A 24,725-nucleotide genomic window follows, 5' to 3' on the forward strand; every position below is an offset into this window, starting at 1 on the left:
TGTGAACGTGTTCTACTTTAGGCCATGAAAGACCATTTATTAACAGAAGCTTTTCTTTATTGTGTTATAAAATTGAGAGTCAGCTCATTGTATATTTGAAGAGTTTGAATTCCTTTCTATATTCAAGTCATATACAATGGAGACAGTATAGAGTTTAGTCTCTGATAAATGTTTTTTCCTATTTTGAATTACAGTATCAAGGAGAACGATCAGTGATCAGTACTACAGAAATTTTTGCACTAACGTTCCTAGAAATTCCGGATAAGGTTAGCCAAATTTGGGAAGCTACTTGCAGCTGCTGTCTGGCACATCTTCTGCAGAAGAATATTACTTGAGAATCCAGTACGAGATGCAAAAATCATGCAATTTTAGATGTACGATGCTAGATCTAGCAAACTTCTTACTAGATTGTGATACTTAAAACTTTCTCATCAGCTATCTTCTGTGAGAGAACCATTTTGCATACCCAAATGGTATAGTTTTCTCTTTAGAGAGGTACATTACCACTGTGTTCAATTACAATTTTTCCTAAAACCAGTTAGAAGTGAGCAACAATAAAACTCAGAGACTCAGTGTTTCTTCTGGAGCATAAATGGAACTGTTGAAGTGGAGAATAATTTTAGCATATGGTCTGTCATCTCAAGACACTGGTATCAGAAGACATCACTAACAAATTCAATTCTCATTTTGCCTTTTGCCTGGTTTTAGTTTATAGATCAGATCTAGGATCATTCCATTTTAGAAATGGATGATTGCCAACTTTTGTAAGTTATTTTCTCTTCTGGAGGTCATTTTGCTCCTTTGATTAACCATGTGTTTTTCACTTTCCTATTTTTAAGAATTCATTCTTTTCTGTTTCTTTTATTTTCCTCTAAGTCCACATAATGTGCTTTTTTTCTTTCATTGCTTTCTCATTCCAGCGCTTAATCTTCTGCTTTATTGACTTGTTTACAGTTTATTGTTCAGAATGCTTTAAAACTTAATTACTGCTACTTGTTTAAAAAAATCAAGATGGCTTATCTGGCTGAACTTTACTACATATACTTTTCTTCTAAAAATAGAGAAAGCTTTTACATTATTATACTCATTATACTTTGTACTTAAACTTTTTGGCAATGCAGAGTTCTAAGTTGGTTTAATTACACCTTGAAAAGTATTCCTATGTAGAAGGAATTATTTAGGGGAATTCTTGCCCATTAGGTTTTTAAACAGAACTGAATTTTCACTGATTGTTGTGTGAATATCAAATGGATTTTTTTTTCCTAGCAATTTGATTGTAATTCTTGGTGTTAGCTTATGTAGTTCAATTAACTTAAACTTGCCTAAGTTTTAGAAAAGAAATTTTCTTACATTAATGGAGTATTTTATTGTTGCATACTTTATACTATAATTGTTCTTGGGCTTCAGAGAAGGAGCTCTTGGTATGAATCTGTGAAACAGTTGTTTCGTTAACATCTTCACAGGAAAAATCAACACAGAGTGGTGCCATATGTAAATGAACAAGTTGTGATGCTATAACTTATCAAATAACCATTGATGCAGTATAGCTGGGCAAACTGTTTCAGTGTGTGCATATACAGTAGGTATTTCTCTCCAAATTAATATTTGCATTTGGAATGTGTGTGAAGTGCAAATACGTGAGAAGTATATAACAATTAATAATATTTTGTATTTGATGTTTACAAATTATGTGCTCTGCATTTTAATTCTTAATGTTATCTGCTTCTTTAATCATCTTGAATTAGAATTCCAAATGTATTGATTCAAAGGGATTTATTACTTAGTTATTTCCAAATGTATTGATTCAAAAGGATTTACTACTTAATTATTTATTAATTTTTGATAGGCACTTTCTGTGCTTGAAACAGGTTGGGTTTGATCAGTAGTTAGCTGGTGTTTTTTGAGATTGCCATTTTGCTCTTCAAGATCTCAGACTATCATAAAACTTTTATATCACCTTTATGAATGTTTCTGATGGTTGTAGCGGTAAGAAAAATACACAGAATGAGACCTTGATTTAATAGTGGTTTCTGACTTAGCACTGTTCTGTGCAAAAAGAATGCTTAGCCTTTTAAATAAAGGTGTACTTTTAATCCGATTTAGTTAAACCAATATGGCCTTCTGTGAACATTCTTACTTGCCCTAAAGGCAGCTTGTTTTACTTCAATATAACCAGAGTACGTATTAGATGAAGTTAAACCAAAGTAAGGCCTTGTCCTTAGTAAGCAAAAAAGATATTTTAAATCCTGTATTAGTTAATATACAATGAAAAAATAATAGTAACCCCCTTGTATTTACAAAACGCGCTAATAGAGTCTAATACATGAATCTGCTTACGGGCAAAGCCTGGGTAGAAACCAAAACAAGCTGGTGTTGGTTATAGAAAGTGGAGTAGCACCAGGTCCTATAGCGTCAAATGTGGAATAAGCCAGAAGCCTCGTAAACATGCCTGTTTGTCAGGGCTGTCATGTTAACTATATATATTTTACATACATATAGGTGCGAGAGGCACGAGGAGGGCACGAGCCACTCTCAGCAGGCCTTTGCCCTCGGACTTCTGTCCAGGATCCTAGCTGGGAGTCGATGTCTTTTCAAAACTGTATTTAACTCCCTGTCGTCCCGCTGCCCGCTCCCTCCTCTGCGCTGCTTTGTAGGCAGCCCCTGGGGTCAGCGGCAGCCCGGCTTCTGCAGGACTCCCGCGCCGGGCAGAAGGGGACCCTGAGAAGCAGCGTGGAAGCTGGAGCCAGGCAGACCTGTCAATGGCTTTTTTTTTTCCCACCCCTTCCTGTAGTGTTAATTGTGGTCACAAATGTTAAGTGTTTCTGTAAAATTAACACCTTGGTATTATGTATTTCTTTTCCACTATGTAGCTTCAATGTCAAGTTTACTCAGCAGACAAGTCAAAACAAGATTTTTTTTTTTTTTTATTCCCCCCCCCCCAACTGTCACTAAAGCAAGCCTCAGCCTGGGATCTCAGAAAATCAGTGTTCATTCTGCTTAGCAGCTAATGGGAAACAATAAAGATTTGGGGTTCAGAATTTAATTGGCACTGAACATTGCAGGAAGCACAACAGCATACAGTTTACTCTTTTGAAGCTTTATTGATCCTTTTTTACAAGAAAAGCTCTGATGAAAGCAAAAAGAGGCATTCAGTTTGCAAGTGCTTCTACACAGTTTTTATTGTGAAATGTAAACTTTTTTCTGTCCCTCTCTATTCCTGCACAATAAATGCACTGTAAGATCTTCTGATTCAGATCGAAGTATAGAAAAACTAAAGAATAAGTGGTCATTTCTACTGCTGTGCTTGTTCTTCTGGATGATATTGGCCTTTTCTTGCTTGCACGTTGGATTTATGTTTTTCCCAGGGCTGATGTCCCAAGTGCCTCTGTAAATATTTAAAACTATTGTGACATCAGTGTATCCTCAAAATTTGTATCCATTTGTATCCCAGTTTCTTTTAGTGACCTATTTCCATGCCTCAGATATGGAATACTGCTATTGAAGATATGAATGGAAGTTTCCCATCTTTCTGGTATTACCTGTAGACCAAAGTCTAAAGAGAGGAACTTTATTGCCACTAAGGCAGATGATCTGTTGAATTGCATTGAGTAACTGAGGATACTTATATGTGTGTGTGTGTGTGTGTATTTATCGTATAGATTGATCCTGTATTTTCAGAACCTGCAATAAGGTCAGCTACAGAGGCCTTTAAGCGACTTCCTTCTCCCTGAGCTTCCTTGCAAACCAGTCTTTGATTTTGAGAGTGTCAGGACTGCTACTTATACAGATGCTTCTTAGAGATGCAGAGGTACCAAGTAAATTCACCCAATTTATTAACAGCTGCTACTCCATTCATGTTATAGGATATGGTTTTTTTGTCCTTTTCCTGATGAGTGGCTGGTGAATGATAGCTCGCTTGCCCAAGCAAGATCACAAGCTTTTTATAGACCGTTTTTCAGCTGTGGTTAGTAGTGTACAAGCTGAAGCTTCATGTACCCTAGTGTGACTGTGATGATCACACCTTAACGTGGAGGTTCAAGGACTTCTCTCTTGGAAAGCATTTAATCTTTTCAAAAGGATTGTTCCCTTCTGGCTCATTGTTTGAGAGCCCAGTGATGATGTGCCCAGATGATTTAGAACATTTCTCACAACTGGGAGACTTTGGAGGATATCCTCAAAACTTTCCAGGTTGAGGTTACCCGAGGCTGATATTTTAGTCTCAGAAACAACGCGAAGTGCTAATGCATCTATTCCAGACATTATATCTCTTTAGCCTGCCTGTTAGATACATACTTGATCCCTTGAACATGCCTCCGATTAATTTTCTTTTAAATATTCTCAATAGGTCATGAAAGATGTGTGTATGGTGATTATGATTTCATTATCCTGTTTGAAACAATTTTAGATCAAGGACATCCTTCTGGTGAATAAGCAACAGAATGTTCCAGTCCCTTCTTCAAGTTTCTGTCTTGTTCTTCTTGGATTTCAGCAGGTTTCCCTTTCCCCATCTCAAATCTATGAACCTCATGAAGAATGTGGTGCATTCAGTGTCAAAGGGTGCTTGCTTTTCTCCAGTAACAAATGTTCTTCCTAATAGTTAGTTGTCCAGCAGACTCACCGAGATGACTAAATGACTGGGTTTTCATTAAATACATTGATTTTTTTTTTCTCTCGTGTGGAAACTTATTCCCATAGTACGTTGGATTCTTTTCTGAATCTTAAAGAGCACAAAGTTCTCAATTGTTAGCCACCAAATATGTCTCTGCCTTCATAGTAAAAGGAAGGTTACTGCCTAAAGCAGAACGTCACTTGCTGATGTTTCTCTGCCATTATTGTACTGAGAGGAAAAAATGTGAAGAAGTATGTGAAAATAAGACTTATTATAACTCTTACAGTGTGTTATATTGTGTTATAATACAGTAATAAAAATGGATACACAGGAGCATTTCTTACTTTTTTCCTTTTAGGCACTTAAAAGAAAAATAGAGCTGAAAACATGTCTTTGGGAGATAAACATGGTTAAATCTTTTACATTGGCCTTTGAGGTGATTATTCTGTAACAAGAAAGCAAGCAGAGGCAAATTTTGCTGCTATTTATAGAAACAGTTAACCTGAGATGAATATACTTTTTTTCTGATCTTAATGTTTGTTATCTGTGAGCATCATATTAGATGACTTCTAATTTTATTTTAGAAAAAAGCAATACTAGTGGGGACTTTGCTTAATCTATGTAGCATTTTAGGCATTTGGGGGAAATGATAGCTGAGTTTCTAATGATCAGCAACTTTAGAAGTAATTTTTCTAATTAAATAAATTCACTGCTTATTTAATAGGTACAGAGTTGCATTTAGAGCTGAGACTGAAAAATGCAGAGAAGAAAAATATGTTTAAACAAATAAGCTAACTTTTATTTAAGCTTTTCTGTTTCTAGGAGTTGGCAAGCTTGTACAGTAGAATAATGAAAACTACTAGAACTGCTACAAATACTGTATTCTTCCTGAGTGGTCATTGCTTTTGTTTTCTTGTTGTTGTTCCACAGCATATAAGTGATAAACCTTGTAAAGGCTGGAGTCTACAGAAAAGAGAATTCCTTGTAATTTGTTGGTCAGATGCTTTTGAAATTGCATTTAATTACAAATTCAAGAAATATTGACCCCCGTCTTTATAAAACAGACACTGGGATTTCAGCAGTCTGTGGTTTAGATGTTACTCAAGCTAGGCAAGCCTCTAAGAAAGCTGCTGAAAAAATTGTTGATGCTTTGAAAAATACTCAAATGTGTAATCCTATAATTACTACAATAATGTAACCTTCTTTTAAAATTTTGCATTTATAAAGAGAGATGTGTTTTGTATATTGTAGGCTACTCCTGTTTTTAAATTAATTTGTCCAGTCCTGGAAGCTGATATGTTTTGGAAGAGCATCTGAACTACAAGTTGCAAGACTGGAGCCTTAGCATATATATATTTTTTCAAGTTAAGCTATCTAACATTCTGAAAGCAAGACTTTAGTTCTTAAGTTGTTTGGCGGCGTTTTATACGTTAGTATAAATGATACTGGGATTTTTTTTAGATTTTTGGTATTTGTTGCTATCTCACAGAAGTCCCAAAAGGTCTGTAGGTTGTCTTCCCAGTCAAAGCACTATTATTAACAGAAGTTTCATGTGAATAACCTGGAAACTAGCAGGGAGTGAGAATGACTGGCAATATCGAAGAAATATTCAGAAGATGTTTTGAGCTTTCCTCTTGAATGTTCATCATTAAAAGTTAAAACTGGTGGAAGAACAGTTTTCTCCATTATGGGAGATGGTCTTTTTTGCTTTCCCCTTCATCTTTTTACATTCTACAAATGCATATGACGTACATGTCTACTTACCACCAATCCAAATTCTAACCTATTTGGGAAACGACTTAGAGAAATTAAAGAAAAAGAGCCAACAAAATAGATCTAATTTCTGGTCAGGTTGCACCTTTTTTCTTTTCTTTTCTTTTCTTTCCTTTTTTTTTTTTTTTTTTTTAACTCCATTCAAATTTTTTAGTTAATATGTTTAAATGTATTTAAATACATTTAAAAATAGTGTTATTCATGAAACTGAAATGAAATTGCATGGCTTCTTTCAATAAAGATAAAAGCTATATTCAGATTCCACCTTTACTCAACTCTTTTATCTCAATAGATTCACTCTCTGTCATACTGCCTTTAACTTAAAAAAAAAAAAAAAAAAAAAAAAAAAAAAAAAATCTGATAAAGATCAGTTTTTGTGATACCATGGAAGAGGAAGACAAAAGTATAGTTGTCAAATATGTACAGATTTTAATAATTCTTTGCCCCTTATGCAGAAATGTTTGAATATGTTTTCACCTGCAGTGCCTCTGCTGTTAAAGTGCAATCTATGTCAATAAAAAGAAATGAGAGACTGAGGTCTTTCCTATATATGATTAGTTCATTCTTTAAAAAGCAAAAGTAGATCTGAAGTCTAATCTTTGATTGTTGTCTTGATTTCTTTCATTTTTGTTTTTTAAAAACCCATATCATACTGAATTTGAATGCAAATGAAGAGCTGGCTTTGTAGATGTCACAGTAAACTTGAAAGTTTTAAAATTATTTTCACTGAAATTTTATTTGGGACACAGGTACAGGGAAGCAGTGCTTTAAAAGAACCTAGTTTATAATTTTTATTCAGTGCCTTGCAGAAAGAAATGCATAAATTTTTGTATACGTTAAACATGCATTAAATGAAAGATATTTTTTTCTCTATCTTATTAAGTAAATGAGGGGGTTTTAGTGTAAGATTCCATGGTTAAAGATGTAAACCAGCAATTTCTTGCTTCTATAGCACAACATAGTTCAGAGCTGAGATTAGAGAAACCCTGTAGAGTGGCTAATACTCGAGGGCATCCCCAACTAGAAAAGTATGTGAATTTAGGCATGGGAGGAAGGAAGGATCTGCTTTAAATTTAGTGTAGGGTCACTGAATCTTAATGATAGATTAAACAAGGGAGGTGGAATAATGAATAGGGGTATGCAATGTGTAGCACTAATACCAGAAGTCCATGGTTTTCACTGGTTATTTAATGTCTTTTCCCATATGTTTCTGAATAGAACAGGTTATGGCAGGGATGAGCTAAGGAATAGCTTTGTTAGTGAATTGTTAAATAGATTGAATTCTCTCTTTAAAAATGTATATGTATATAGGAAAACTGCTTGTTAATAGTATAATTGGGCACCTTATATACATATACCTTAAACCTAGAAATATTAGTAACAGATTGTATTTATAAATTGATGGTTCTATGTTGAGGTTCTTAAAATGTACTGTGCAGGTTGTCTGCATAACTTTCTTTTCCTACATGAAAGTAACAGCTATTACTTGGTTAAAGCAGAGATGAATTTCTGATTTTTTTTTTTTTCTGGATACTGTTGATATAAAGAAAAGCCCAAGAAGAAGCAGTGATTTGGTAGACGTGAAAATGAGATAGAGGGAAATACTGAGAAATGTTTTTGTTGCTTAGGAGTTGACTAACAGCTCAGCAGTTGTTGTTCTATAATTTGTTTTAACTTGAATTTAAAATAACATCAATAGAGTATCTGTTCAAACTCAAATGCATGAAATAATTTATTAAATTCATACTTAAGGTGACTGAGAAAAATCTCACTGTATACATGGGTGCTGAGTTCATACTGAGCTTTCACACTTAGTCTATCAGCTGTCTGATACCAACAGTGTAGGTGGACCAAGCAGTCAAGTGTTGAGTTATTAATGGGCTTCTGGATAATCCATATTCTCTTTAGTGTAGGGAAGGTACCACAAAGGCTCTAGAGCAAATCTACTTTACACCTTGTTTTTCTTGTGTTACAAAAGTGATTGCAAACTGTATCTGGAAGGTGCAGTGTAAATCACACTGACGGGTTTGTCCTGTTGCTACAACAGTGCAGTATCAGTGAAATTAATGAGATACACACAGCCTTAAAGGTTTGTGTCTCATGTTCCTCTTTAGGTATATTTTGTTGGCCAACAGTGGGAACAAATGGACTGTAAGGAGTGCTTTACCTATCTCTCCCTATTAAGTAAAAGGCTTCCTGTAGTCTTAAATGTAAAAAAAATATGGGAAGAAAGACATAAAGCATTGAAGTCAGACAAGAATTAGAGGACCTCTCTGCCAAATAATTACTTGAATAGTACTTCACCTCACAAGATGCAGATATTGAACTACTTTTTCCATGTATTTTCTGAATTTGCAAATATTTACAAATTATTAAAAGTTAGCAAGTGCTTTTAACTTTAGGAGGCTAGATTTTATGTTCTCTCTGATAGCAATAAAATATGCTGTCTCCTGAAAGAGTATTTTATCAACCGTCTAGAATTGAGACAGTGAAAAGTACATGACAAAATGCTGATCTTTATCTGATGTTCTGTTTCTTAAATTAAATTTGATGGGCTTATCACTTAACATGAGGATTCTCTGAAGCATATGTAGTTTGTGTTTTCTGTGGCTTGGAAAATGAAACAGTTTTTTCCTCCTGAAACATGTTTGGATAGGAATGGAGGAAAATACTGTCAGTATCAGTTAATTAAATGCATTAAGGAGCATATGTCCTGGTATTGCAATTTGTGATTTCTTGGGAGTAGGATTTAGTCTCTCATTCGATCAAAGTGAAAAGAAATATGAATAAGGGGAAAATTTTTCAATACGAATACAAATGGTATTTTTAACTAGAATTAAATGCAGTAAGAATTGAGCATCTTTTAACTTTTGTTCATCTCATTATTATTTCCCCAAATCACCATTTATTGGTATGGCTAATTAACATCCACAAAAATGCAGTAGTAGGGAAGTGGTGAAAGACGGATGTATATATTTATCATGCTTAGAGTGCTTCAGAAGACACCAGTTTGTAATGAAGACAAGGGTGTTTGTCATCAAATAAATTCCTCTGGATTTTTATTTTGTTCCGAACCTGACAGCCGCGGAAATGTGACATCACCAAATCTGTTCTCCACTGCAAGAGTTGCATCCACTGGCTCTCATTCACTAGTGACAATTCAAGTCCTAGAAGTAATCTTTAAGGTCTCCATGAACCAGAACCCAACTATATCCAAAGTAGCTACTACGCTATAGTTCAATGAGACGACTATTTTCTTGAAAAGGTAATAACACAGCCAATATAAGATACATGAAAGCATATTACAGTCTTTTGCTGAAGACCTACTAATTCCTGACAAAGGATTTGGACCAGACTGAAAGAGAGAATCTAAAATCATACTTGTTTGCACAGTCATCTGAATGTACACATATGTGATCTAGACAAACTAGGATCAAACCTGTGTAACTGGCTCGTGGATTTTTTTTCTTAATTCCTAAGCCTTGTCCAAGTTTTACCATTGTCCACCAGTGGCAGTAGCTTCTGACGCTGGCAGGTCGGATGGATGTTGGGATGCACAGAAAGTGTATTTAGCAGTACATTGTGTTTCCATACCAATTTTAAATAGCTTGCATCAGAATTGCTACTCTCAGTCATGTCCTTAACTTCATGATCAGTAAGTATCGAGGTATGTTTTTCTGCAGTCCACATGTTACTGATTTCACCATAATCTGGTAAGAGTATGTCTTTTAGATATGCAACCCTATAGGAAAGTGCTTCCACATTTCATCAACATTTTGGGAAACAAAAAAACTGAGACAGTGGCATTAACAATATATTTTGGCAGCTTTCATGGTTTTTATGGCAAATGAGTATTTTTTGCTTGAGCAACAATGTTAGAAGTTGTATTTCCCCTGTATGTTACAGCTGAATCAAAAGAACAGTTGTTCCTCAATATTGATCTGGTAGGAGATGACTTAGTGTCAGTTGCCGGCCTTCTTTCATGCTTTGCAGAAAGTTCAGTGAAAAGCCTCCACTGAGCAATGCTTTTTTATTTAGATTACTAGTAAGTATATTTTCTTAAATGACTATTTCTACTAAACGGGAAAAACAAAATAGAACTTCAGAGTGCATCTTTTCTATATGAGTATCTGTAAAAAATATTTTCGACTATTATCATCAGGGTCATCTTTGTTAGCAGAAATCTTTAGGACACTTTCAAATAAATTCTTAAAAATTTTGTCAGTAATCTTTGTTCAATCTCTTTCAACCCTAATCACATCTTCCTTTCAATCTGTAGTGTCACAGCTAGCTTGTGCTCTAATTCTTTCATACCCTATTTCAACCTCGTGCTTGTGTGCTGCTAAAATGATTTCTTTTTTTTTTTTTTTAATACTCATGTCTCTTGCCTAAATTTCTTAAGAGTGTGTTTTCTCTTCTTTTTATTTAGGAATTCATTTCTTCTTTTAACCCTTTATTAAAAAAACTGAAAAGGTCATGCATTTTTAAGTTCAGAGGGGATTATCACAATTAAGTCTCCTAGGCGCTACAAGCAATGAATAATAATAATTATGTAGTCTGAACCTGTGTGCGGCTCAGGCCTGTAGCCACAATCAACAACTTCTGCATTAGATTCAGAAGACTGTAACTTCCATTCAGCTGTAACGCTCTCCTAGAAAGAGAACCTAGTTCTGATTTAAGGATGGAGATCAGCAAAGAGGTCTTTTACTCCACTGAATTAAAAAGTGACCCATTGGAAAACAGAGGCACTGAGAAGTTAAGACGCTTTTAAAACTTGAAACAGTTGTGTACAGAATTTGAATTTTTTGACACATTTTTCTGTGAACCATCTCCAGGGTACTACTGCAGGGCTCATATATGGCTGTCAGGCATCAAACAGCATCTTCTTTTAAACTGTGCCAGCCTCAATTACTCAATTACTCTCCTCTTTAAGTCTAAAAAACATTTCTCTCTCTCTCTCTTTATAACCATTCTTATTAAGATTATGTTTGATTACATCTTGCATGTTCTGCATTGTGCTGTTTGTTTTCTGATATATATCTGTAGCTTGAAGAGAGCTCAGTTTACATCTGGCAGAGAATGCTTCAAGTATAGAAGTTGGGGTGTGTGTGTGTGTGGAATAGAAACAAAGTATTTTGTATGGCAAAAGGTCTTGCTAAGGCTTTGAGCACATCCTATGTGCCTGGGACATGCATCTTCTTGTATTGTACTACATATATATATTGCATCAGGCAATCAGGAGAAGCTGATGTGTCAGAAGAATCAGTAAAGTTTAACTGAATCCTTGCTCTTATTTCCACTTCAAAAATTTGCAGTTTATCTACAAAAATAGACGAGGGGATCTAATAGAATTAGATCAGTAGATGCAGGGGATCATTTTATTGTGTGTTGTAGAATCATGATACTTACTTGGGAGAGACCCTGTAAAAACCATCAAATCACATCCAAGGTGGATTGATTTAAGAGAGATTTAAAAGATGATGTCCAAGGAATGAAATAGTTTTCACAATTTTTAGTACTTCATCATTGTCTTTGAAAGTAATTTATTCAGGACATTATTATTCCTAATGCTCAAAGAAATTGCAGGGTGCTTCTTTACAAGTATTTCTAAGATATAATGAATTTTAAATGCATTTTCCAGATTTAAAACTCTCTAGTGATCTCTAAACTAGATGAGTTTTTGAATTCCAGTGCTACTCAAGGAAATTTCTAATTTTATTTGCATAAGTGTTGTAACTTGGAAGTAAAGTTCAATGACAATATATAGAGAGGAGGTAATCTATCCCTGAAGGTTTCTCTATATCAAAGATACACTGCAGCTAGCCAGCTAGCTTAGAAAAAAGTTTATTTTTAAAATTTGTCATTTAAATTTTGCCCACAGTATTTTACAGAAGTAAGTAGGACTAGTAGCGAGCAATTTACACCAATAAAATGAGCTAAGATTTTGTTGTTTGATGATTCACTGTGATGAACATGAATATGGGGGAATAAGCCTTCAAGAGCATAACTGGAAATAAGGAATCCACGTGCCTGCCTTTTTACCGGAAGCCAAGGAGTCTGTTCTTATAACTAGCATCTCATTTTATTATATGAAATGTTTTTTACTAGCATATTGTATTATATGATCTCTCTGTTAAGTTTGTGGTCTGCTTGCAGATTCTTTTTTCTACAAATCTTCTTCCTTCTCTCATTTTAAAATTTATAATGGCAAAGTAATATGTTCACTTTGTATTTACTTAATCAGCCACTTGCCTTTCTGTATTACCTGATTCTCTACTTCTTCAGCAGTTAATGTCAAAATTCATGTGCCTCACTCTCTTTTCTAGATATTGAAGTTAAAGAATTTGAAAATCAAAAAATGTATTTGCTGTTTTTTGCTTAGTGTTTAATTTCTCCCTTTAAACTCTTAACAGCAGAATGTGACAAAAATCACACATTAATTCCCAGACCTAAGGTAATTTGAATGGTTATGTAATGAACTCAGCAAACTTTCTAATGAAGATGTTGACACAATATTTACCAAGTACTACAGTACAACACAACCCATTTTTAACAGTAGTTTAAGATGTTTTTATGTTGATTCAGACATTCTTCCATAAAAATTAAAGTGATATTTCAGTAGGTTATTAGATGTTCCGTTAAGGATGAAGAATATGTTTAGTTCCAGGCAAATGATACAGGAAGATTTAGCAGATATTTTTCTAATGATTTTTTTCCAGTGTAACCTGCTGACAGATTCTGCTTTGTGTGTGGCTGATGCATGCCACAGAGCTTCAGGTTCTCTTGTGCCCATTTAGGATGGTATAAAATTACATACTGGTTTTAATTCGAAAATGAAACAAAATCTTAGAGGGAAGAGAACGCTACATTCAGTAGGTATAGAAGTTCTGATGTTTTTCTTTATTTCAATTTTAATTCTCCCAACTGAAAAAGCAAATGTAGTGCAAGCGTGAGATGAATTAAAAACAATTATGTTAAAATTTAAATAGTATTTTTTTCCGACAATAAACAAGAAAAAAGGCCTCAAAATTTTAACCTGCTAATGGGGAAAACTTATCAAATATAGAATGAAATCTTATCAGGAGCATTAACAGTCAAAATAACCACTTAAGAGAGCTATGTAATAAAACATTAATTTGAGCATGTACTGTAGCCACGTTTGAATTCTTACTTGTGTATGTCAGGAAAGTGCTGAATCACAATCAGCTTTTGGCTAGCATGCTTGCCGTGGAGAAGAGTTCTTTTGCATTCAGTACAGATTTTATTTAAAATATTTTGAAGTACATTTTTCCTTTAGATTATAGCGCATTGAATTGACTATATGTGCAAAAGTACACAGTTATTTTAGTGCAGTGACTCTTCCTTGGAATATTTAAATTGTATCAAATTTCCCAGAAGCGGGCACCATTTTTTTAAAAATAGCCTGATTCTGACATCTTAATTCACTGATTAAAAGCATTACATAATACAAATTACAGTAAGCTGCGAGAAAGAGAGGCTAGTTATCCTTTGATGTCTTTAGACATCAGATGCGTTATTGTTTCCAAGGAAAACAATCTGCAGTAAAATTAAAATTTGCTAACGTAAATAACCTTTGTTTTTTATATTTTAATATAGTTTTGTGTTACGTTGTGTATTGGAGATACAAAGCACACTAATGAAATTGTGGGTGGGGAGTTCCTGAGCAGGCTCATCCCATTCCACTCGAGCAAATCCAACGGTAGTGACCCGTGAGCCCTGTTCTGGGTGCTAATGTTAGCTGTCGTTGGTGCGTTCATGTAGCAGGTAATCGGTTACATGATTTAGAAGACTAAAATCCTGCTTTATACTGAAGTTAAGAAATTCAATTTCTGATTGACTGCTGATGGCCTTTCCTGGTGAAATGCAAATCCCTTTGCAAAGGGAAAATTCTGAACATTGATCGTTTTGTTTTTTTTCTCTTCTCTAGCTTCTTCTATTTCTGTACAGTTTCTTTACTGCTGCTGTGGACCAAATGTATGAAATACGTTGTGACAGAGATGTTGATTCAGAAATTCTTTCTCTCGAGTCTTAAATCTCAGAATATTTCTAGCAGTTTTTGATAGTCTCACGGAACTCAGCAGAAATTACCCTTTTACCTGACTCATCTCCTTTGTTCGTACCTGTCAATAACTTTGTACCCTTTCTGTTGCACTGCTTTATCACGCTTTATCAACGCTTCCCTGCGCTCAGGCACTTGCCAAATTCCCTCGCAGCTTCCTCTGAATTGCTGTCGGAGCCCTGATGTTCTCCCTCTCTTCTGATACAACTTTTGGCTGAGCTGTTAAAGGCTTTCATCTGTAATGTATCTGCATTTTTTTTTTTTTTTGGTGCTGTTCTTCACCGAGCAACACAAAACGCTTTTGCTTGCTTTGCATTTCTTTCTGTCGTTGCCCCTGCCCCGTCGTTGCCGTCCCCTGACGGTTCTGCTTGCTTGGCTTGCCTTCCCCTCCGTTACAATGTCAAAGTCAAAATTCTGGCGTTGCTCTCGGTGCCCCATGCAACCTTGCGCCGGCTGCATCTGATCTCATTCCCCTGCATCCCCCAATTCGCATTCCACATTCCTCACAGTCCTCTGACTTTATTGCTCCTTTTGTCTGCCTTTCACGCACTCATTTTTGCACTGTCTTTCATGCTGCTTATGTGCCTGGAACAGTCTTTAGCATCTCAGCCAATTTGCAGCTTTGCATAAATTATATTTAATAATAAGACTAACAAAAGTTCATTATCTACATTATTTCAATTAACTTTGTACCTGCAGAAGCAGAAAACAGCCTGAGGGGAACTACTGTTAAACTTTGTTGTGGTTCTTTGTTGTGATTTGTTGTGAGTCAAAGATACAGATTCAGGCGTGACAGTACTTTGATGATTCAGCACAATATTTTATTTATTTTTAACAATGAAAGGGTTTTTTTGCCAGTAGATTTCAGATTTTCTATTTCAGAAGTGATAAAGTAGCTACTTCTTCCGTATGATTGAAATCACCAGAAGATGATGGTGGTCATCACATTACATGGTACAGGCGACTTGTCCCGTGATGCATTTTACCTCATTTTCTCCATACTAATGTGGATGTGGAAGAGCTTTGGATGTTGAATTAGCTTTATATCTACAAATGAAGCGCATCTTTGGTACTTAATTTACCTTTTAAAGCTATGTACTCATCAGCTAAAATTAGCGAAAGATAAGAAGGTAGGAATCTGCCTGTAAAGGGGAAATTTTCTCTGTGTTGGCTACTTAAAATGTGCAGGCTTTCTTAAAACCAGCTTTTAATATTTTTCCTCCTTTCTAACACCAGTGAAAATGAGCTGAAGGTGAAACTTCACGTGTTTCTTCAACATCAGGCCATAGGATCAAGGCAAGGCATTCTGAACGAATTACATATAATTTTGCAAGTGAAATCCTATCCGAGGTGTTTGGCGGTTTTGATATAAGCGATCGCATTCATATTGTTAACAGCTGAACTACAGAACCAAAAAGATGGGCTTTTAAATTGTTTTTAAATGATCTAGTGTCTTCTGGAGATTGTAATCTGGAGGGTGGCTGCCATAGTGATGTGCCAGTCACCATGGCATCGGAGCAGCGGGAAAGGAAAGTCTGGGATGCACGGAGACAAGAGGAGCAATTAGTATTTCTAACTGATCAAAGGTGGGCGACCAAAAAGTTTGCCAATAAACACAGCTCAGTGGATGGCACTGGGAGTTAGATTTTATGCAGCTTTATAAAGATTTCAGTCCTCCTATCAACATCGTGTGGACTTGTAAATAAAAGTCTTAACACACATGTTGGTCCATTTATTGTATTAACTGAAAGTTTTGCAGTTGCATGGGGAGTGTAGCTGCATGCTTTTATTTCTCTGCTTCAGTGATGAAGCAATTTATGATGCTGCTTTATATAAATCTAGAACTTTTTCTTCCTTACAGAACTTAAGCTTTAAACTGAAATTAAACAGGTAATGAAGTAAAGGGAATGTCTGTATTTGATTGGTAAATATTCCTAGACTGTACACTTTTGCACTCTGCTGTTTTAATGCTATATTAATTATCAAATTAAGGTCAAATAACTATCAAAAAGCAAGCTCATTTTATCTTTCAATAATTGATTGTGGCTTGTTGTTTGAAAGAGGACTATTTTGGCGCAAACTCAAAAGCCAGTGATGATTAAAAAAAAAAAAAAAAAAAAACTTGAGCAGTTTGTTTAATCAAACATGACTCTAATAAGTTTTACGTGGTACCCCAGCAGGCCAGGCCTGTCTATCACAACTAGTTTATTCTATGACGAGTTGCTCAACAGATGTCATTCTGGTAGGATAATGCAGCAGAATACTTGTGCGTTGGCTAAAATTACTTCAACTTTGATCACTTTTGTTCAGCACATCAGTCTGGCATTGTGCTTTATACCAACATAACACCATACCCCGAGCATGCCTTTCAAGCTTAGAATAGCAGAGGAATGTTATTGAATTCAGTGCAGTTACAGATGAGTTAATGAAAGAAGGGAAATACTGTTTTTTTCATAATGCCTTCTTGTTGTGCTTTGGATTTAAATTGGAATCTGAGGAATGTGACTCCTGAGTTATTTATTTTTACTTCTGAAGGCTTTATGAAAACAATATTATGTAGTTCTATTGAGCCCAGGTTTCTAAAAATGTTTCACTTGTTGTTTCGAAATAGCCCTTTTTAGATTTTTTACATGGTGAAAATAAATATTAATAAGGCTTTTTTGGGGAGGGGGTACGCAATTGAAGAATAATTAGCTCGCAAAGACAATTTATCCTGATATTTAATACTAGAAAAATAAAATCACAAGGGCCGTACTCTTGTGATCTCAGATTAGCGTTGTTACGTTCTGCTGGGATGTTGTGGGGTCAGTACTGAGTAATGGCATCTCTTTACCTTGATACCCCTGTGAAACGAATACGGCACAGCAGGCTAGCTTCTTGTTAAGAAGCGGGGAAGAAAAGCTGTTTGTTTTAAACAGTGGGAGTGAGATCATATACCCGATTCTATAGAGTTCTGTCTTTCAGAGTTCCATTTTTCACAGGTGCGTGTGTGTACGTGTGTGTAGATAGATGTGTGTTCGAAATAGATTGAAACCAGTGTTTTTTCATAATTAAGATATATATATATATATATATATATATATTTATATATTTTTTTAAAAGCACGCTTAAATATCAGGAAGCAATGATAGGAAGTGCACTATAATTACTAGTAATTACTTCAGCATTCTGTATCTAAAACAAAATAATGCTCTTGTTTCAGTTTTTAATTAAAATGTAGTTTTAAAAACATTTAATTGAAGGGTAGTTACTGGATCAGGCTCTGTGCAAAAACTCCAGGGCAAAACCAATATTAACATAAAGGTTATGAAGTATAGATGTAATTCACCAGCTTATAAAAAAAAAAAAAAAAAAAGAGAGAGAGAGAGAGAGAGAGATCTTAATTATTTCTTAAACAAACTGAGAATTCAGGGCTGAGCTGAAAATTAAAAACAAATATATGTTATGATACAGAAATGTCCCAATAAGGCACCCGCACAGCCTGACTTTTGTCCTGTAGTGACATGTAGAATCATTCAGTTGTAGTGTATCTCGCTGCTAGTTTATAAACTGAAGCGATTGTTTTTCACTGGTCTGCGCAGAATATTTACTTACGCAGCTTTAAACTAATAGTATTGAAATTACTTAACTCTCAAGCCTAGTTAACACTAATAATTCATAGTCCCAGGCCAATACATTAAATCTATCCAGAACATGAAGCATCGTTTCCCTGTCCTTACCAAGGAGCACTTTAGTTTGTGCTCATAAACAGAGGGAGTGAGAATGAGCAACAGGAACTGAGCGGAGGAGCTGGGAACTGGAAATTCAGCGCTAATGGCACTGCGCTTGAGCTTGCTCTCTGTTTATGCTCTGAACTCCCTCAGCAGTATTTATTTGTTGGCAAACTCATGCAGCAGTGCCGCGGAGAGTCTTCTGAAAAACGTTGCCCAGATCAACATTTGTGAGCATGGGTAGGCATATAAATCCCTGTCTCCTCCTGCCATGTGGGATATTTATAATGATGAGAGCAGTGCCTTTACCGCTTAATTTCTGCAAATGTATCCTTCGCCCGTGCACTAATATGCCTGAACTACATGCGAAGTGTGGAGGAAAGAGTCCATGTAGTTCCTCTCTAAAGACGAGCCTGAGGAAAAGAGATTTGGTGCTGAGTATTTCATTATGCAGACACGGTCTTTAGATGAAATCTACTATGAGATTTTGCATATACATTTTGTACTTTATATAAACACCAGATGGAATGTGTATATATTACCATATAACTTTAGCATGTATATGTAACGTTATATATATTCATTCATATATATATGAATATATAAAGTAATTGAATGATGGTTAGGATCAAATTATATAAAAAGTCTGTTATAGTAGGTTGGCTTGTTTTATTGCATTATCTCTATTAAAATGGTAGATTAGAATCTGCTTTCATTTATTGTTTCGGAAAACTTTTAAGTATATGGATTATGTTAGTTTTTCTCATTTTGTCGAAGATTTCAGCTGTCTTCCTAGTCTTACACCAGGAGTAAACTGCCCCATAGTCTTACACCAGGAGTAAACTGCCCCAAGACAGAGACTGTTGTTAACTTAGGGTAAGTCTGCTGAACTGTAAGACGCATACTAGTTCAGAGACCTTTTTTCAATTCACAGATTTGGTTAGTAATACCTCATAGCAGAAGTTAAAATACAATTAATTGTTGGTTCTTTCCAGGTCATAGAATCATAGAATCAGTAAGGTTGGAAGGGACCTCTGGAGATCATCTAGTCCAACCTCCCTGCTCAGCAGGGTCACCTAGAGCATGTTAGACAGGGTTGCGTCCAGGCAGGCCTTGAATATCTCCAGAGAAGGAGACTCCACAACCTCCCTGGGCAACCTGCCTGTTCCAGTGCCCAGTTGACAAGGAAAAAAAAAAAAAAAAAAAAAAAAAAAAAAAGCTTTATCTAAATGCTTTATCTTAATAAAATTTATCTTAATGTCAAATACTTGGTTATCCTGTCTGTTCAGGTTAGACTGTATGAGCCTCTTAAAGCTGGGAAGCGAATGTAAAATTTTCTGAGCTCAGTGATCCTCTGTGTAGTGAATAGTTTTGTAAATTGTTAGTAAAATGTATCAAATCTTACTGTTTGAGAATGTTTTTCAGAACTGTAATATGGGTGATTGAGATCTGTACTGGGAAACCTAAGCAGACTACTGACGATATGGGAGGGCCATATACTCAGATGTAGCAGACTCACAGAAAACAAATCAAAACCCCAGCATTCTTCGCTATAAGCATTTTATTTTCATATTTAACACTACCACTTTATTTCTGGATCCCATTTAAGAAATGTGTGCAAAATAGATGAACACAAAGCTAAAATTTTTAGGTGAAATCGAAATAGGTTAATGACAAAAACCTGTAACAGAATTTTTGTTACTATCTTCTCTACCCTTTCAACTGGTTCATTATTTTGTATTGTTTTCTACTTTAGGAATCTGTATTATGAAAAGTTTTACACATTTATGATGCTCTATAAATCATTTATAATGATTCATAATTGATGGATTTTTTTTCTATAGCAGTTTATTCAGTTGCTTTCAGCAGGACTGTGCTTTCCCTGTTTTGTGCATAATCCTCTGGAACAGATTTGAGTCTTCAAGTGTTGGGCGAGCCTGTTTTACAATAAGTAAATGGGAAAAATTAAAATATAAAGCTTGAGATTGTGTTGAAAATAACACAGTTTGGGTGTATGCTGCTGTTATGTACCAGTTCTGATTTTCTTTAACAGGTAAAGCGGAATGTGTATGACCTAACGAGTATTCCTGTTCGTCACCAGTTATGGGAAGGATGGCCTCCTTCTGCTACGGATGACTCAGTGAGTAGCTCTGCTTCTCATTTCATTCTTTTACAAAAAAAAAAAAAAAAAAAAAAAAAAAGTTGATTTTTACTTGGTTTTATGATCGAATAGCTTTTTTTGTCCCATATACAGTAATTTACAATTATTATTACACATACTTCAGAGCTTTATCTTGAAAAACGCAGATGCTAATTTATTGGCTTACTGAAGCACACAGGTTGTTCCATGGAAATTATTCATATGTATCAAATTCAGTGTGTGTTTTAGACTAGCAGCACAAGCTGTCCCTAGATAAAAGCAAAGTTGCACAACATTTTGAAAGCTGAAGAGGGCTATTGCAGTGACTGAACATCAGGAGAGCATCCCGTTTTTTCGACGTGTTCTGAGGATAGATATTTTCCTCAGTTGCGTCTGAGGCATCAGTTCGCTGGTACACTTAAGCCTGGCCATGACTAAGCAGACAGAAGTTCATGTTGAAATCACTGGAGAGCTTCACTTGCTTTTAAAGTGTGCACTTTGGTTCTTGGAGAACCGGTAAGAATTTGCAAGATTACATTTTGAAATAGTCAATACTCTGTATACAAGACATTTCAATTTTCAAACACCCTGTGCAGGTTTTAATATTACATTATTTAGAAATGGGAGAAAATATTAATTTTTTTAGATCAATATGTACACTTGATAATGGAATCAGCTAGCTGTGAATTGCTTACAGATTCATGAAATTATGAGACTCAACTATAGAATTATGTAAATTATACTTGCCTCCTTGCATGATTGTCCCCACAGTGTATTTTACAGCATCTCTTTCAGTTTTACTTGGACAATTTTTCTCTGGTAGTATATTCCTAATGCCAGCTAAGTAGGTCTGCCTTAAAAAAAAAAATAGTATTAATAAAAGAGAACAAAAGGCAGAAATAATAATGCAGTTATGTTGCACATGACTTGAGATAGTGGCCTGCAAAGAATAGTAAGTATTTCTACTTTTACTATTAAGCATTTAAACTAAGCATTGAATTTGGGTATTTTACAAAGCGAAAATGAAATGGGGATCAGCTTTCTGTCTATATTAGCATTATCTTCAGGGTATTACTTTGCTGTCAGTCTTTGGTCCCCTTCTTATAAAGGAAGAATTGCTGTTTGTGTGATAAGCTTGCTTCCCTTTTGGCTCTGGGTAGAGGATTTATGACTATCAAAAAACCTGCAAAGGCTGTCTGATTACCTACTACCCTAGTGACACACGGCGGTGGTAGTGTTTACAGAAACAGTAGTTAACTTTGAGTTATATATCTTTGAGGTGGATATATCTGTGTCTACGTATTCAAGAGCGTACTGGAGACTGTAGATACAAGATTTGAAATAACAGCATGGTGTCATGTGGTAATTAGTCTTTGAAATGCGGATCCATTTTAACATTTTATTAGTTTTTATTAGCCCCCCAAAGAATTGGAAACTCAACACTATTAATCTGTGTTCCCACAGCTCTTAAGAAAAACAAAATAAATCAAGGGAAAACCCTTCTTTTCAATAGGATAAAAAGCTATTTTAAGTCTGTTTTTACAAGTGACATTGTTGCAGGTGAATTTTTCCCTTTTCATCTTTAATGAAATTGGTGAATGTTGAGTCATCTGCTCCAAAGCAGGAGAGTCCTCAAAGCTCATGGCTGGAATCTGGTGCAGCTGAGACTTGTCAGCTGTGTAAACAGATTTGAATGTGTTACCAACAAAAATATAATTATTTTCTGTCTGAAATTAGAGGCCATAACTTAATATTTATAAAGATTTAACATTAGCAATGATATTTGAATGTTTTTTTCCTTTGCAAATTAGAAATATTTAGTAATAATTACTTCAGTAATAAATAACACTCTCTTCAGCTCAGGGATGGATTTTTTTTAAAAACACTTGTTCTATATTGAGTTTTCCCGTGTCCTGTATAGTATGAGCGTTTAGTACTTCAGCGCAGTTAAAGAGTTAAAGACAGACTTGATTAAAATACTTTTTCATTTACATTTTATGCAGCATAAGAAATACTTTGTAATACCACAGGAGGTTTTTGTCGTGCAGTTCTCGTTAACCTTTGGCTTAGCAAACAGGACAACTAAATAGACTTCGCATAATTGGATTCCTGTATCATCTTGAGTCTCTTATGAACCTGACAGACTCCAGTCTTCTGACATTACCAGGAAATGTAGTGGAGTCAATAGTCATTTAAAACATTGTTGCTTCGTCTCCTCTCAGAGTTAAGATGTGTTCTCTGATTGTAGCTCTATCTAATGAAATATGGGTTACTGTATGAACTGTCAATAACTCTTTCAGATATTTTTTGCACCCTTCCAACAGGGAAATGTAGGTATCAAAACCTCTGCAATAAGGGAATGTTTTCGTGCTGTGACTGTTTAGCAGTGAGAAGCAAGGTATACACGCTCTCCCGAAGTCACGTCTTGCAATTCAGCAAGGACGTATTTTTAGTTTTTAGTGTGCCTGAATAAGTTTTACACCATGAATTATATCTCTTCTTCTAATTAAAGTTCAAACAATGTAAATGTATGAGTTTTAAATCATTCTCTTTTTAACAAGTTTACTCAAGTAAAACTTTAATTAATATTAAAGACTTAATTTATCTATTTTGGGGTATAAACCATCAACTGATGTAATGAAGTCTTGAAAATTACACTTGATAATTAAAAATTAATAATAGTTTGTTTTTACATAGCCTTGCTGTTTGTTCTCAATCTTTATTTTTATTTTGGATATCATAACCACCTAAACATTACTGAGCCGGTAAAATGAAAACCAAGCCAGAATAATTTACCAGGATTTCTAAAATGCATTTCATTTCTCTTTAATATATTGGCTGAGCTTCTAAAATCTGCTGGTAATTACTGTCTTTGCCAAGTGGAATGAGTGAACTTCAAATACTTGTGTATGTATATATATATAAAAAAAATCTGAGATCAGTAGGTGGTATTTTAGTTACAGTATTTAAAAGGAAGCATTATGGTTTTGTTTACTTATAAATAGGTGACTTTTTGCATACCAGCTTTACCGGTGTTGTTTGAGGTAAAACTTCTCCCTGCCGCAAGGGCCGGGAGTTTTTCACTTATTTCAGTAGGATGAGGTTTTGCCCCTGATGTTTCTGTTGGTTTCACGAGCCTGGAACACGTTTGCTTTTTCATAAGTGACGATAGTTAATTTGTCGCAGTGGAAGCGCCTCGAGTTGCAGCTGCGCTGCGTGCTGCAGATCTGCTGCTGAGGACTTACTGCTCCGTTTCCGAGACGGTGTGGTTAATCACGACCTCCCGTCCTCGTTCCACCACCTACGGGAACTGCACTTTCTCCTCCTGTAGAGAAACCCGTGGGTACTCGCCTGGGCAGAAGCGGGACTAGAGCTCCAGGTTCCCATGGAAGAGGCAGGTTTGAGTTGCATGGCTGCGAGGTATCAGTCCAAACCTTGCAAACGGATTGTGGCTCTGCATGGTCCTCGGTGAACTGCACCTCTGGGGTGGCTGTTGCATATGTGGGTGATGTTTCCGAGCTGAATCGAATAAAGAATCCTGGTATATAGTCCAAACTCTCAGATTATTATTACATTACTATGTTATATTATTATTATTATTATCATCATCACACATGTGATCTAGTAAGTGCCGGTCTTGTATTAGCATTTTCGCTGATAAGTACTAAGCACAATATGTTTGTACGGATAGAAATAGAAATTAAGAATGCTGACAAAGAATATTCCGGTACAAAGTCAAACCATTTTTGAGATAATTTTTGGCTAATCTCCAGATTTTTTTGAGAGCTTGACTTGACATCTAAATATTTAGTATTTAGGAGTGTGTGTGTATATATATATATATATATATATATATATATATATGTATATATGTTTCCCTTTGCAAGTCTTAGGAAGGCTTTCTGAATCTTATTGTAGGCTGGAAGTCTGTTATGAAAACAAACTGAGAGGTTTAGACACATTAGCTGTTTAATTTTAATGGATGATGTATCTTAATTCACTGGATTGTTTGAAAATTTTCCCCTGAATTTGATATGACTAAAGGGTGAATAGTCTTAACAGAGAAAGTGTACTTCAATCAGATATGTAAAATTGACTATATTCATACTAAAATACAAACATCATCAGAAAACAACTATATTTTTCTGTGTCAGTATATTGTAATTATAATTGGAAGTATCTGTAAAATTTATTATTTTTTACATTACTTTCTTTCCATTGTTTTCATCACTGCTTGCGGTAGTGTGGTAGAGTAGATAAGATAGGTGCATCTTTTTAATTTAGATATATAGAAGAATACTTTCAGTCTGTTTTGTTATGTGGGTTCAATAAGAAGGCGTAAATGTCAATCTGACATTTATATTATGCTCACAGCTTGGTTGCAGAAGTGGTGAGACAGTACCCAATCTTGGA

The 24,725-nt window shown here is 35.3% G+C and overlaps 1 protein-coding gene across 1 annotated transcript in view; it reads left to right on the forward strand.

Moving 5' to 3' along the window:
* FAF1 (Fas associated factor 1) overlaps nt 1-24,725 on the forward strand; it is a 172,854-nt gene that overhangs the window by 66,089 nt on the left and 82,040 nt on the right. Inside the window, exon 8 of the mRNA XM_062581391.1 lies at nt 20,226-20,312. Within this exon, the coding sequence (XP_062437375.1) occupies nt 20,226-20,312 (87 nt within the window). The remainder of the gene's footprint in view (nt 1-20,225; nt 20,313-24,725) is intronic.

The sequence above is a fragment of the Rhea pennata genome, chromosome 8 (assembly GCF_028389875.1).
Source record: "Rhea pennata isolate bPtePen1 chromosome 8, bPtePen1.pri, whole genome shotgun sequence".
Lineage (NCBI taxonomy): Eukaryota > Metazoa > Chordata > Aves > Rheiformes > Rheidae > Rhea > Rhea pennata.